The sequence below is a fragment of the Protopterus annectens genome, chromosome 2.part1 (genome assembly GCF_019279795.1).
Source record: "Protopterus annectens isolate FY-2018-M chromosome 2.part1, PAN1.0, whole genome shotgun sequence".
In the NCBI taxonomy this organism is placed as follows: domain Eukaryota; kingdom Metazoa; phylum Chordata; order Ceratodontiformes; family Protopteridae; genus Protopterus; species Protopterus annectens.
The window spans coordinates 1,118,424,940-1,118,442,022 of NC_056729.1; the positions used below are offsets into that span (position 1 = coordinate 1,118,424,940).

General features: G+C 37.8%; 1 protein-coding gene across 1 annotated transcript in view; it reads right to left on the minus strand.

The window, feature by feature from the left end:
• Positions 1–17,083, minus strand: part of LOC122794348 (cytochrome P450 2K1-like) — a 601,970-nt gene that overhangs the window by 406,180 nt on the left and 178,707 nt on the right. Inside the window, exon 4 of the mRNA XM_044062659.1 lies at positions 10,817–10,977. Within this exon, the coding sequence (XP_043918594.1) occupies positions 10,817–10,977 (161 nt within the window). The remainder of the gene's footprint in view (positions 1–10,816; positions 10,978–17,083) is intronic.

The window sequence follows — 17,083 nt, forward strand, 5'->3', positions numbered from 1 at the left end:
TTATATTGGTTCTAGAATCAGATCAATAGCCAATAAAAATATAGGAATTTGTTCATACACCAACAGAATTCACAGTTGTCATATATATATATATATATATATATATATATATATATATATATATATATATATATATATATATATATATATATACAGTGACAATTATGTGGGTAAGGCAGAAACTAACAAACAATTGGTATTATCTTCAAAGTCCAATAATAAAACAGCTATTGGGACTTCATTAAAATATACACTCTTCTATGTAATGTACTACAACCAGGTCAAAAGATCATATTGAGAATTGGAACAATTGTTAGTGCTTCAGCCACACAGACACAAGGTGCAAGGTTCCACACCTTCACAAAGCAATTATTTCTATTGGTTTATCAGTTAAAACACTAACTACATAAAACAACTAAACAAAAAATAGAAATTCTTCAAATAAAACTCATCCCTATTAATAAAAATGTAGGAATACTGTATTGAACAATGTTGATCACCTTAAAACTATTGCACCTACATAAATAATACATAACATACAAGTGTAAAGTTCTGACACATATAAACCATACTGAACCAAATCTCTTACTACTGTTCAATGTTTTAGTGGAAGTAGTTTCAAAACTGGCCTAAGTGAAACTTTATCATTTAGACCTGGATATACATGTGCCTGTAGTGTCAGAATCCATCTCAAATCCTTTTCTTCTGACTTACTGTTCACATCGCCACCTCTTCTATTATCTGCCAACAGTGCCAACACTAAAAACTTACATTTGTGGTCCTCACTATAAATCTGTACATGCTGTGCTAATATAGTAGACATTTTCTTGTTCCTAATGTCCTCTATGTGTTCCAGGATCCTCTCCTTAAAAGTTCTGTTAGTTTTACCTACATAGTAGCCAAGTAGAATAGATTCCTACTCATGCAATCAGCATAAAAGAGAATTCAACCTTGTCTCCAGTCCTAGGGAACACATAAGAAGTGCAACTGAAAATATACTGACAAGCCTTAAATCAACAACAAAAGGTGCCCTCCTATTCAGGTCTAAAATGACCAAAATCATTCTGTTGTTTGTTAACACAGACTTCTTGTTTTTAAATGCAAATCTTGGCCTATCATCTATGATTTTCCTAATCTCTGGGCAATTTAGTAGCAAATGTTAATTCTTTCTAATAATATTACAAGTAATGTTAATGTCATTTGAGTAGGTAAGAACTACCCTAGTGATCCTATTTGACCCATGCCTATTAGTCTCAACCATATTTGTTCCAATGAGGCCCTCTGAAAAACATGGCTTGGCTGTGGTATCATGCATAGCATGTACTTGATTCAGACGCATTTGAACATCCTTTTTAAGATAAACACATGCTAGAAACTCTGTACTCAGGTCTATATTAGATGAACAATGCTTAAAGTGTTGAGTACGACATGCTCAACAGCTTTTAAGTGAAAGTTCATCTAAGCGAAACCCCATAATGTCGAAACAGAGTTTTGAAAACTTATAGTTGGCCAGCCATCAGGAAGCCAATGGCTGACAGCTAAAATGTACTGTACACCATTAACCCCCCCCAAAAAATAAAACAAAACAAAACAAAAAAAACAAAAACAAATCAACAAACAAAATAAAGTGGGGGGCTTCACCCCCCACACCTCCAACGTGATGGGCTGTGCCCCCCACACCCCCATACTTACTCTGAGATTGCACCACAGTGGAGGAATGTCATAACATTAGACAAGGTGAATGACGAGACCGCACCACAGTGGAGGACTGTAAGAACAGCTAGACAAGGTGAACGTTCTGACATCAGCCTTTGGCTTCCTGATGGCTGGCCAACTATAACTTTTCAAAACTCCTTGTTTCGACATTCTTAGGTTTTGCTTAGATGAATGTTTGCTTAAAAGTTGTCGAGTATGTCGTACTTGACATTTTAAGCATTCGTTCATCTAATAGGGAATCTCTGTACTCATACCATCTACCAGGGCTTTGTATTTCATATTAACATTGCAGAGCCTGATGGCTCTCATAAACTGCCCTTTCAAAATACTTCTAGTCACGTGTCCAGGATACATTCTAGACTTATGTAAAATTGCATTTTTCCTTCAAGATTTACTCTATATCATTGTACTAAAACCGAATAGGTTATCTGTCTTAACTGAAACATCTAAAAAAATCAATACTATCACATGATAAACAATGTGTAAACCTCAAAAATGTGGTGGTACTATGCAAATGCTCTATAAAAGCATTCAAACTATCCAAAGGACCTGTCCACAAAATAAAAATATCATCTACAAAATGCCTCTACAGACTCACAAATTCAGAAAACTGATTGGCATTCAGTACTTGTTTACATTCCCAGTAAGCTAAATCAAGGTTGGCGTAGCTGTTGGCACATGCTGTGCCCATGGCCATGCCATCCTTTTGCAAACAATATTGACTCCCAAAGATAAATACATTGTTCTTGAATTAGTTCTAATAGGGTGCAAATAAGATCCACCTTACTGGTGGTAAAGTCAGTACATTTTGCAAGATAGACTCTAATATTCTCAATACCAGTATCATTTGGTATTACTGTAAAAAGAGAATTCACATCAAGAGTCACTAAACAAATACTGCGGACATCCCTGCTAACATTTGACCATTGGTATAAACCTTTGAGAAATTGCTTCGTATCTCGCAGTACAGTTGGTATCCCATCCAAGACAGGTCTCAGTGTCTTTTCAACATAAATGTAGAATGGCTATGTAGCCCAACCTTTAGAAAATACAATCAGGTACAGTAGAGATTTGTCCTGATCCTTGTGTATTTTAGGGAGACCATAAATTATTGGTATTGTTGGATGTTCCACACAGAGGAATTCCAAAAGGTCTCTTGTTATAAGTCCTGTCATCAACAAATCATGTACAAAAAACTGCATTCTATCAACCCTTCTACCGTAGATCTATTAATGTAAGTATTATTATCAGATAACAAATCAGACATACTCTCTAAATAAAATTGTCTGTCCATAACCGCTATGCTTCCTCCTTTATCAGAGGGCATAATGATATATCTTTGTCTATGTGTAATCCTGAGTCCAGTGTAGAGGGAAATATTTTCAAGAAACAAAGTACTTTTACTCCAAATATGCATCTGTCCTTGGAGGCATTTGTTAGTACTTGTGAAGCTGAGATTTTTGAATCACTGAATAAAAACAAAGACGTTCATTTTATAATCTCTCTTGTGATGAACAGATATGCCCCTCCAGATAGGATAACGGAACATGTTTATGCTATTTCAAAAGTACAAGAAACAAAAGCTTTGACTAAGCACATTCAATTGTATTCTACACATTGTTTTAAATTTGTTGTCCTGGAAAAGTTGATTGAAAATCCAAGGGGTGTTCCTTTGGGGTTACATTTGGGCAAAAAGGAACTACTGTGGCAACTGAAACATAATGCTAGTGTGAGTCCTGGCTTAAATGAGTTGATACAGTATCTGTTCAGCCAGTTTTGAAGCTTAAAGCTGTTCAGAGATGAGTGTTTATATATATATATATATATATATATATATATATATATATATATATATATATATATATATATATATATTTATATTATGGATTCACAAAAAAAGACAACACTTAAATATACCAACTCCAAGATCATTCCTGTCAACACCACACAAAATAACACACAGCACATCAGAGCATACAAGAATCCTTGCTTCCCACAATGTGTTGTAAGGTAGTTAATTGAATATTTTTCTTTATTTTTTTATTGATTTATTTTGTCTTCCGACCATCATAAATCACTAGATTCGATACTGTATTTCCTATATTTGATTATGACATATATATATATATATATATATATATATATATATATATATATATATATATATACAATATTCTTGTTAATTATTTTATTATTTTAATGGCTGTTTAATTATTTTTTCATCTTTTCTAAGAATGTTTTTAAGTGCTTGTGTTGTTATTATGTGATGCATCATACAACACTTATAATTGTGCGTGGGCACTTTAAATGTGATACGTTGGAAGTCACATGATGATGGGATGAGTTTTAAATATGGTGGAGTATTCAAGTGTATTTTATCTGATGAAGTCTGTCTATCACAGATGAAAGCACTAATTGTGGTTGTTCCACTGAATAAAGTTGGACTAGTTGCCTTTTCTGGGTCATGACGCTTTTTATTGTGGATTTTACATTTTCTTTCTTAACTTACTTTATCCCAATTCCATAAACTTGACTATGTTTTTAACACTTGCATTCTGGCTGTATTGCTAGGAATTTATTTTCATACAAGTGCTACTGAAGGATGGGGTTGAATATTTTATGTTTCTTTGATTTTTAAAACTATTTAAAACAATACAGATTTTGGAACATGTACTAATTATTGCCTTTTAGACAAAACCCTTGTACTTGCATTCTATTTTACATCAGTCTCATTTATAAATCAGTTCAAACAACATTCCATATTTTCCTTTCATTTTCTGTATCCTGTACAGCCTTAACAGAATGCATTTCATTTATGACTCAGTTCCCATCAGGGCTGGTGTTAGCATTTTGGGGGGCCCCAGCAAATGTCAAGTTGGGGGTCTCTGGACACTTCAGTCTAAGTATTACCCTTTCAGTGCCACCCCTTCTAAGTAAATTTTAATTCATGCTGCAGAGTTTTAGGAGTAGTATGCACAGACTGAACTGTAGCTACAGTATTGTTACATTCCAACATGCCTGTACCACACTATATTGGCACATCTCACAGAGAGATGTTCACAATTACTGGCATTTAGTTGCATCAGGGATACATTATAGCAACTCTATGTACAGGGCTGGACTTAAGTGGAATGGTACCCCAGGCACCACTTGCTGTTTCACCCTCCTTCCAGTGCTCCTTTCTGTTTTCCCCTTATCTTGGGCTCTCCACACCACGCACATCACTTTTTTTCTTCCTTTTCTCACATTTTGCCTTACTTGTCAGTTTTTTTAAGAAACCATGACTTTCTACACACCCTGAAGTGCATTTTATTTACACAACCTTTTAACCTAGTGATGGCTTGAATCAAAATTATGATTAAGGAAAGAAATTCAGTGTTCCTGCTCAGCTTTGTTGCATCCTTTCAACATACCTTTCCTGACCAATACAGGACAGTAATAAGCATTTAGGAAATAACTCAATTAAGCTGGAGTGCCCAGAAGGTATAGCGTTATAGATGCTCTGAGATGCATGTTAGATCACTTCCCAAGCCTTTAATACAATAATGATCTTAACAAAAATAATGAGTAAGAAAAGAATTTCAGTCTTTTTTTATCAAGGAAGACATAAGTTGTGCCCATGACTTAATGTTCAATGCTAGCAAAATAGTAGTTTACAATAAACTAACAAGGCAGTTGTGAGGATAAACAGATCCTGCTTGCCTCCCTAAAATCTCCCTCACAATGATAGCTACTGCCTGTGCATCCCTCTGATGTTAGATTGGGATGAAAGTAGAGACTCACATGGCCACAGTGATGTATTTCAAGTGACAACGGTTATACATGCATTCTCATTCCTTACCGCTATACTGCCTCTAAACTAGCTGCAGTAGCCTTCTTTGTACACTTTAAGGTCTATGAGGGAAGTATAAGAAACAATGACCATTTTGTCACCAGCCCAAACACAAGCTATAATGACCTTTACTGCACTGTTATAACTTGTTGATACTTGTTAACCTCTGCTATCTCTAAAAAAACAAAAAAAAATCTTGCTTTTTTCCCACTTTTCTGAGATTTAAAAAAGTTCAGTTACAGGCTTGCTGTTCTTGAACTGTTTGTAAGTTTCTGTGAGGCCATTTTTTGCTTGGGCTAAAGGAAAGTCTCTCTGTTGATCAGTGGCAGCTCTGGGAGTGGTTACTGACTTGAAACTGTAGTTTTATTGGCCATTTTGGGTCAATTCCAAAACTCCTTCATCTTCCTCTCTTGGTTTAAACAATTCCTGGCTCCACAAAGTCTGCTCTTCACTTTTCCCCTTAGAACTGCTCTATCTCTCAATTTAAACACCATATTCTCATTCTAAGGTCCTTCACTGGTCCAGAAGTAATCCTACAAGTTAGCACTATTAAACCATAAGCACTACTGTCCTCTATTGGTCCATCTTAAATTCAGTTTCCTGTTACTCTAGCATGTCCAAAGGTCAGTCAAAGGTTTCCTCTCCAGTCCAGCTGGTAAATCTGGGAAATTTGAGGCAATGCTCCAAACAGGTTCAAATATATGTGAGAGATGCAACTATTTAAAACATACTTGGAGGCTCTAAAAAAAAATCACTAAAGCAACAGACCTCCAAAGCAGACATCCAGGCAAACGCTACCTCAAAAAAAACACACACAACACATAACCCACAAAGTCAGCCACAGCCCCTAAGGCTGAATAAACACACCTGATACTCTTTTTTAGGTGACTCTATTGTCAGACACACTGGCGCCCCGGCCACCAGGCTGAATAAAGAGAAGGTCACGGTGAGCTGCCTGTCAGGTGCTAGGATCCGACACATAACGCAAAGCACAGGTGTCACAAAGCAAATACTCTTACCCTCACCTAGAAATACACAGTACAAAGACAAAATGATCGATTTTAAGAATTGGCTAAAATTTTGGTTCATTCAAAGGGGATCCAGTGTCTGTCAGCCTGGGATGACATGCTCGACAGCCCACGCTTGTTTTGCTAGGGACCTTGCACCTGTCACCACTAGTGCCTTTTTTAGCAGGGCCCAAAAGTCAAACCCACCCCATAGAACAAGAAACTAAGGATAATGCTGCTAAATGCCAGAAGTCTTAAGAGAACATTGATATCTGTGCAGTGACAGAAACCTGGTTCAATTATAAACTCAAATGCTATGGAACAACTAGTCACCACTCCCACAAGAGGAGACAACATACTAGACCTGATCATTGATCAGACCATAAATTAATTTCACTGGATGTCCACATCCGACCCCACCCCAGCCCAGAAAAACCACAGTGAAAAACTTCTCAAAGTGAAACTCTCTTCTCTCAAAACCGAAGTGGAATCCTTAAGGGAAGGCCAGTAGAAACTACAGCCCAAACTGCAGAATCCTATATAAATGCATTCTACGGTCATCCAGGAATGCATGGATCATGCTATCCCAAACAAAACCAAGACCCAATCATCACTAAAGCAGGCGCCCAGTCTGGTGGACCCTCGCCATAAATAAACTGTACAAGAAGGAGGAAGCTACTACATGATAGAGCAAAATCCCTAATAGGAAGGCATCTCTGATCAGTACTAGAAAAATTTACCATCCCTCATAAAATCCCTCTCCAGCTTTAGAGAAAAATTGCACAGGACACCAAAGACAATCATAAGGCTTTTTCAGTTATGTTAGAAACCTGGGATGCAACTCCCAGACTTGTTCTGAGTTGATTCTAAAATACACTGAACCCACAGACATCGCCAATATCCTGCAGAAAGGTTCAGTGCAAACTTCTCCACCCCCCCCCCAAAAAGAAGTATCTATCCGGAAGAGGGCTGCCTCCCAAACATCTCAGATGCTCAGGTGAAGGCTGCCCTCTCCAAGCAAAACACTGCTTCCATGGGACCAGATGGCATCCCATCAAATAAAACAACTATACAATCTCAGCCTCACTACAGGATATGTGCCCACAGAATGGCGTGCAGCAACAGTGGTCCCACTCCACAAAGGTGGAGCCTCTGCTATGGAGAGGATCATCATGGAGCTCATAAACAAAGACATTGGGGACCTACAGACACTAGATCCTACCCAGTTCGGCTTTTGTCAGGGCAGATCCTGCCTTTTGAACCTGGTTGACTTCTTTGAAACAGTCACCATCTGGACCTTGCAAAGGCATTTGACACAATATATAGATAAGCTATCCAGCTTAAATATAAACCCTATGTCACAAGATGGGTTGTACACTGGCGCAAGGGCAGTGCCCACGAAGTGCGCGTTGCTGTAGTCATGTCAGACTCGAACCCGGTCACAAGTGGCATCCCACAGGGTTCTGTCCTGGGACCACTCTTGTTTGGTATATACTTTCTGAGGTACAGGCAAGCGTGGGGACTATGGCTCACACCCAAGTCCTAGATGACTGCAAACTCATAATCAACTCTGCAGCTGACACAAACATCCTTCAAAAAGGTCTCACAGAGACAGATAACTGGTGCCAGCGCCATGGTTTAAAGCTAAATGCCAAAATGTATAGTCATACCCTTTGGCAAAAAACAATGTGCCTACTTTACATAGTAGGAAATCCATTATCCATAGAGAAAGTTATTAGGGACCTGGGGACCCAAGTTGATAGCAAAAACCACATTGCCAATGTGGTTCGAAAGACCTTCTACATAGCCCACCTCATCACGAAGGGTTTCACATCTAGATCAAGAGAGGTAATCGCCTTTATTCATCCCTTATCAGGCCCATCATAGAATACAATGCCCCTTTGGGATGTACCTTACCGACACCTGCAGCAATTAGAAAGACCCCAAAAGTATCTCACCAAGAGGATCAAGGGTCTCAAACAGATGCCATATGCTGCTCGGTTAAAAAAACTCCAGCTCTACTCAGTTGCATTGCCTGACATACAAAGCTATGTCAAATCCAGAATTAATGGACATGCTCCACCTCAGTAAATCTAGGGACTTGAACCTCAGCACAGAAATAAATAGAACTTGCTGGAGGGACAGGTTCATAACCCAGAGGGCTGCTTTCGCTCTGGAATAGAATTCCAGTTCATGTGAGGCAGAGCACCTCACTGAATCTCTTCAAGAAGAATCTCGATAAGTGGATGGGGGATCGTAGGTTTGTCCCAGGGATTACTCCAGTGTCACTATTAGACAGAGGCACAGTAAACCAAACCTTAAAAAGGGCACAGTATACTCAAATCAAGCTTATAATTGCCCCAGGGAAGATAGCCTAGTATGAACCTATGAACCTATGAACATCTCTAAGGTAATGACCACACAATCCCTTGCCTGCCATACAACCTACAGCAAGCTTCTGTATACACATCTGAACAGGGTAAATTTTAGAATGGGTTATGTTAAGGGCAGTGGCCATCACTAAATTAATGTCAAGATCTATTTATACAATCTGGGATGTGGGGGCCCATCAGGCCTCCAAAAGTTCTAGGCGTCTGAATGTTCTGTGATGCATTTTATGCCTTACTTTTGAAATATAATTATTTAGCTGCATTTTTGACTGCTACCTAGAAGAGTTATGTATGTGCCCATAATTATGTGTCTGTACATGTAAAATTCAGCAATATTTTTTCACACGCACACTCATACAGACAGGGAGTTTTTGTAGAATCCACAAAGAGAAAAAAACATAGCCAAGTACAAAACTAGAGCAAAACACTGAAATGGCAGTGCTACTCCCTGCACCACAGTGGCAATGAACTCCCTACTCTCCTAAGTGTAACCTACACAGTACAGACCTACACCTCTTAGACATCTACAAACCCAATAAAAATATTGGCAAACTTTTATTATACAGCCACTCCCGTTGCAAATGCCTGGAACAAACTTCCCCTTTCTCTAAGAACAAACGGCAATTTCCTTAACTTCAAAAAAACTACTAAAGGACATATTTACAAATTCCTGGACCTGTCCTTGTCCCACTCCCACCTAATCTACATCTTCTACTCTTCCTTTTCCCCTCTCAGCTCGCACACTTTACCACAACTATTCATTTAAGGTCTTTATGATATTCTACCAACCTTGAAATTCTCTCTGATGGTAATTGTTAGACTCTAACTTTTGATATTATATTTTATATACTTAATATGTACCATGGCTTTTTAAACCCTCAGTATTATTCTTGTGATCTAACATGTTCATTTATAAGTTGTATTCTATTTCTCCTGTGTATATACACTTGTATGTTAATATTGTATGATGTTTTGTTTTTGTATTTGTTTAACTGTGGAGCTTTTCCTCTCAGGTCCCCACTGAAAAAGGGCTCTGCAGCCCAGTCAGACTAACCCAGTTAACAAATGTCAAATGAATAAATAAAATAAATAAAGAAATTAATGTAATGTTCTGGTACTGGCATGGTTTCCTGCTCAATGCGTTATACTTGTGTTGTTGCAAAGTATATCTGTTTAGGTTTATGAATGTTTACAGAATCACGTACCCCTTTGGAAATGGGGAGTTAAGTTCTGAAAATTATATCCTGAGCATGTTTCAACTTATATGTTTTGACTACTGTACGATGTTTGTGTGTGACTGCAGGGAATGGGGCCTATTTAAATGTGTACATCCTACTGTACCAGAGTCCGTTATCTTTACCGTCTGATGAGTTACTGAATACTGACTACCAGCAGAACACAGATAAAAACCCTCCCCTTTGTTTGAACTTTTTAAATGCTTCTTTCACCTTTTAATATTCAAACATTGTTAGGAACCTGTGAAACAGGGAATATGCAGGTAAAAGCATGGCACAAAGGTAGCAGGATAACAGGAAGTCAATGAAACCTAAGAAAGGGATATTAATATGAACCTGAGAAAGAAAAACAAATGGAACAATAATATTCCAGTGGTTGTCTAGGCCAAGGAAATAATGAATGCAGTAAACAGGAGCACATTGTGCTGACAAATTTAACTTCAAAACAAATAAAATCTTTTGTTTTGGAATCAATGGCTAGGAAATATTTTAAGTGACTATTCCAGATACACATTTCAGTGTTACTTGGAGCCATTTTACACACAAAAAAAACTGATGAGCAGGACATTTTACACCGAAAACAAGAAAAATCAAAGGCAATAGCAGTGTAAGATAAATGTGATTCATTGAACTTACCACAACAGGCGGAGTTCCTACAAGTCTTACAGTTTCATTAATTAGATGTAACAGTCTGAGGAACTTGGGATCATCATATTCTAGCCTGTGCCCCAGAATTACTGATGTAATGATATTGGCCACAGCTGCATTCATATGAACAAGGTTGTCAAAGGGTTTACCTAAAAAAATGTGTCATATTTTTAAAGTGATGTTGACCATTTCTTAACAGTAATATTCAAAAATATTTTAAAAATAATAAATGACAGACAGTCCTGTAATTCTGTACCTGATCAGGCAGTCTAAATGATGTTGTTATGTTACTAGTTGTGTACTAATGCACTTTGTCTCTAGACATGCTGTCTAATATTGGCTGATAATGATGCAGTTTCTGTAACAAATCGTTAACTAATAACCTCATTTATCTTTGTCAAAACAAAATATAGAACATCTCAATAAAAATTACAAATCAAATTTTAATAACTATATGAATTAAAGGAGCGCCAAAGATCGGAATCCGTTTTAGAGGTCTTGTGTATATTTCACTGTATTTATCAAGCCACAATAAATGCAAACAATAACAGCCTTCAACCTGTAGGAGTTTATGCTTATAAAAATAATATAATATATGTATAGGTAGCCTTTGTCTACCCATGCAAGAATAAAAGGTAACAATTGTCAACACCAACAACACATTAAAGTTTAAAACACTACTGAGAGAACACCTCACCAACAATGGCTCTTCTCCTGTACCAATCCTGGATGATCTGTCCTTCCTCTCCTAGCTCCATTTTCACCCTCTTTCTCTCACTTTCACCCTTATGAATTTTTCTAAAAGCTTAGTCACCCTGTTTCTCGTGTTTTTCAGTCCAACCCACTGAACCTTCCTAGACTCCCCCCACCTCTTTCCCTGTATATTACCAACAAGCTTCCTTGTTTACAACACCTGCTCCACATTATTATTTCTAGTTTATTACTAGACTCCACTGTAGCATTACTCTAAAGCTCATATTGTATTCACTTAGACTCACGCTACCAGTTTTTCCCTCCCCTATTATTTCATGCTGCATGTTGCCTGTATTTTGTACTATTACTACTGTTTACCAGCAAATACCTTGCTACCTACTTGCTAGACCCAAATGGATGGAAAGTGGTTCATTCCTGTCTAGTTGAACTTTTACCTACATCAAAATTCTAATTATGCTTACTAAGTTGCCTTATCTCTGCCAGATATTTTACATTGAAAGTTTTGTTATTGACATGCTACCTATGCTGTATCTACCTGAGACATTTTGATTGCATGTTTTTGTTAATGTGGAGGATGTCTCCATAAGTTGTAAATATTTTGACACTGTTACTAGAAGTTTTATGTTTAGTGACGTGTATCTATGCTGTATTTAATTGTGACACTTTATTGTTTGTTCTTGTCAATGTGGAGCTTGTGTGTTTGTTCTTGCTAATGTGAAGCCTTTCTCCCCAGTCCTCCAGTGAAAAGGCCCTGTGGACCGTCCTGATAAACAAATGTAAAATAAAAATAAATACAATATTTGTGTCAAATTATTCTGTTCACACGAATAACATCTTGTTCTGTACATAAAAATAAATGCATTCTCACTATCACAGCATCTCCTGAACAAACAAGCATTAACACTGTTTAGCATCCCACCTCTGTACTTCTAATACAGATCTTATGATAGCCAAACATAATTGTCTCTGAACCTGCTTCATACCCCACTTCTTAACTGCAGTATTAACATTCTCTACCCAATCAGATTATTTCACTGATTTCCTATCTTTGAATTGTTAAGCATTGATGACAGATCTTTCATCTGTTAACCACACTAATACACCTCGTCAAATGTTCGATGTTCAAATCTACTAAACACCAAAGTATCTTTTATATTGTAATAGTTCATTTTATTGTGTATGAATGTAGTCTAATTAGCTAATGTACGTGTGACTGTTAATGAGTATTACTTAATGCCTGTTCATGTAATTCCTGAATGTCTTTTTAAAAATGTTTATATGCTGGAGCTTTTTCCCCCAGGACTTCCTGTAAAGTTTTTTTTGAGTAAACACAGTCAGACAAATCCAGTAACAAAAACAAAAAAAACAAACAAACAAGTAAATAAACAAAACAGTACAACAGTATACCGTACCGGATCTTTGAGAATGAGAAATAGTCCTTTCTTTTGCTTAGATTTCTCCTCCAGTTGCTGACACTGTCCAGAATTATAGCTCAGTTTGTACTGTCCATCCCCAAAAACATTAGGGCTTCAGACAGTATAAAAGAGAAGGCCATGATTTCTCAATTTTTATTTGGTAAGAAACACCAACATCAACTGTGTGGCCATTGGAAGATTCTTAGCAATATGCATAAGTTTGCATTTACAGAGTAAGAGAAAACAAAGAATTTAAGTATTTTTCATTTATTGATTCTTTTCAGCCTCTTGCAACCACCAAGGGCTGGATAGTAGAAGCTTTCATATGGTTATATTCCATCTTACCTTTTTCATGCTTAGCATAAGTCTCTACCACCCTTCCTGGAACTGAGATTTCAACTTCTGTTACCTCTGCACAGCTTGCCCTTCCTTTTGTATGCCTTCCCGCTTACTGTTGCTGGTTACCACTGTTTCTGGCAAAATTGGTGAGGCCTGTCACACACAGACATCTGCTTTAACTACATCTGCATTTTCCTACTCGTGGTTGATTCATTGCAAAACAATTCAAAAACAAATCTTGCTTTGCTGAACCTACCTTAGCAAAAGTGGACTTTTTAACTTTGCAACACAAAGTCTAGGGAGACTTGTATGTTCTGGTTTGAAACATTATGCACAATATAGGTGTGTTTGTGTTTGAATGAAAGTTCCTTTATTATGAGACAGCTGCAGTTATGGTAATGATTCTTTTCCTACGGCATGACAACCCCCAAACTGATTATACTGCATAGTGGGGAGTAAGGTGTGAGAGTCTGCACTCCACTACAAATACTTTGGATTATTTATTTATTTATTGACATTTCAATACCTGGAAAGTCCCACTGGGCAAGAACCCATTTTCAGTGGAGGTCCATGGAGAAAAGCTCCAAAATATAATAAAACATTTTAAGGAAAATAATTTTACATGATTAAAAAATAATACAAAAACATTTACAGTTTAAATAATTATAGCAAATTAGGCATAAACATTGGTTAAGAATAGATAGAAGTTATATGATGATTTAATATTTAGAGAAACTTTAGCCAGTTTATGGAGAAATTAAAGTTAAGTTAGTACAATACAGACAGTAAATGTAATATGAAGTGGGAGAAAAGCAGGCTTATGGTATATTTAGCGAGAAAGCCAGGGAAGAAAAATTGATAGAAGGAAGTGAGTGAAAATGGGACAGTAAGGAGGTATAAGGTATGAAAAGGTACTTGTTCATATTTAGGGATATCTCAGATCACCCCCCTGTTATACCTAGCCACTGCATGTTGCATCCACTGCGTCAGGAATTTAATCACCCACCCCCTGATACTGCAAGCTGAATTTCACTGAACAGACCACCTGTGACCAGTTACTTTATAAATACAGCACATCCACTGCGTCAGGAATTTAATCACCCACCCCCTGAATTCTACAAGCTGAATTTCACTGAACAGACCAGCTGTGACTAGCTACTGTATAAATACGGCACATCCACTGTGTCACAAATTTAATCACCCACCCCTTGAATACTGCAAGCTGAATTTCACTGAACAGACCACCTGTGACCAGCTAATTTATAAATACAGGTTACTATCTAATGCTATAACAACCTGTTAGCTTTAGCTTATCCTGGCTAATACAGAGAGAACATTTGAGTAGGCATACTCACTTAGGCCCTGAACTTGTCTGATTGAAGACTGCTGGAATAGGGCCCAATTCTGAGGTTTTTTACCGGTTAATTGGGTAATTTGTTCAAATCAGTTTGCTTGTTTTCTATTGTTATATTAAAAAAAAAAAAAAAAAAAAACAATTTGCACTTTGTCTGCTTTTATTGTATGCATTTCTTCCTACTTTATTACCTTATTTTGCTTTTGCCTCTTCTTAAATGTACTCAGTTATGTTTATTCTGCTGCATATATTACTGCTTGGTAGTAGCCTGATAAATTGTAACTGTTGTTCTAAGTCTTTTGGTTATTGCATTTGGGCTTCAGACCAGTTGTTTTACATTAAGAAGGTTTGTGGTCTGCACTGTTGTGGCAGGACAGGTAGCTTACATCCTTCTAAGTTGGGAATTGCTGATTGAAGGCTCAGTGTCTGTTATTCTAAAAGTGTATTAGTTCTGGTTTAATCACTTGGGCTCCAGGCCAGTTATTTTACATTAAGAAGATTTGTGGGCTGCACTCTTGTGGGAAGAGAGGCTAGACTCTACCCTTCTGAGCTGGGAATTTCTGGTTAAAGGCTTATTGTGCCTGCACATTTGAACAGTTTTTTATGATATTGGTGCACCTTGTCTGCTGTAGCATAGACTAGATACAGGCCTGCTGAATCTAGCTTTGTTTGTATAACTTGAGCACTAATCCAGGCCATCTTTTTTGAGAAGGTTCCCCTGCACCCTCGTGGCAGGAGTGTGCGGTTAGAATTTGTCAGATTGAAGACTGCTGGAACAGGGCTCAGTTTTGAGTTTTTTACTGGTTAATTGGGTAATTTGTTTAAACCAGTTTGCTCGTTTTCTATTGTTATATAAAAAATGCACTTTATTCATCTGCTTTTACTGTAATTGTGTTTCTTCCCACTTTATTACCTTATTTTGCTTGTGCTTCTTCTTAAAAGTACTCAATTGTATTATTCTGCTGCAGTTATTACTGCTTGGTAGTAGCCTGATTAAATTGTAACTGTTATTCTAACTCTTTTGGTTTAAGCACTTGGGCTTCAAATCAGTTGTTTTACATTAAGAAGGTTTGTGGACTGCATTGTTGTGGCAGAACAGGTAGCGTACATCCTTCTAAGTTGGGAATTGCTGATTGAAGGCTCAGTGTCTGTTATTCTAAAAGTGTATTAGTTCTGGTTTAAGCACTTGGGCTTCAGGCCAGTTATTTCACATTAAGAAAGTTTGTAGTCTGCACTCTTGTGGGAGGAGAGGCTAGATTCTGCCCCTCTGAGCTGGGAATTTCTGGTTAAAGGCTTATTTTGCCTGCTTATTTGATCTGTTTCTTTCTGAAATTTGTGCGCCTTGTTTGCAGTAGCCCAGAAGTTAGTAGTTTATTGGCCATTTTGGGCTAATTTCGATCTCTTTAATTTCTGACAAACTTTAAACTTAAACACTCAAACCATTCATTTCACAGCCCAGCACTTGATCAAAACTCATAGCAAGCACTAATTAACCCTAGCACTAGACCCCCTATACGGTCCATAAGGACAAGGCTCCCTATTCGTTCCTACCAGTTAATCAGTAAAACAGCTCACTTTACCTATTTAGGCATGTCCAAAGGGCAGTTTCAGGTGTACTCTCCAGTCCAACTGATGAATCTGGGCATTTTGAGGCAATGTTACAACTGCCTCATGTACACAGACAACCCTCTCCTCCTACCACCAAACACTAATATATGCAAGAGATGCAAATATACAGCCAAACTGGAGGCAAAGCTCTCTCAACCCAAGACTGGAACTGACAGTCAAGAGGAGAAGAAAATACTTGCAACACACCACCAGTCTCACATAGTCCTACTAAACCAACACCGGCAAAGAACACACATAAATACACAAAAACATACTAGGAGGCTCTAAATAAAAATCAGCAAAAGCAACAGAGACATCCAAAGCAGTCACCCAAGCAACCTCCACACCCCATCACAAACCATGAAACACATACTTCACATAATCAGTGTGCCACGCAATCACAGCCCTTAAGGCAAAATAACATACCCGACACACTAGTAATAGGCAACTCTATAGTCAGGCACACTGATGTCCACTAATTAGGCTGGACAAGGAGAAGGTTACAGTTAGCTGCCTGTCAGGCGCCAGGATCCGCCACATAATACAAACACTCAGGTCACTCCAGAACAAGTACAAATACGGCTCTGTCATTTGTCCATGTTGGTGTGAATGACCTGAGATGTACCTCCCTGGGCTACATGAAAAGAGACATGGAAGAGCTCTCTGATCACATGGCCCAGGCTGGTATGACCCTGACCCTGAGCAGCATCCTGCCCTCACTAAGAATGATGCCACAGTATAAAGAAAAAATGATCAATTTCAACAATTGGCTAAGTTTCTGGTGTCATTCAAAGGGGATCCAGTATCTGTCCACCTGGGATAACA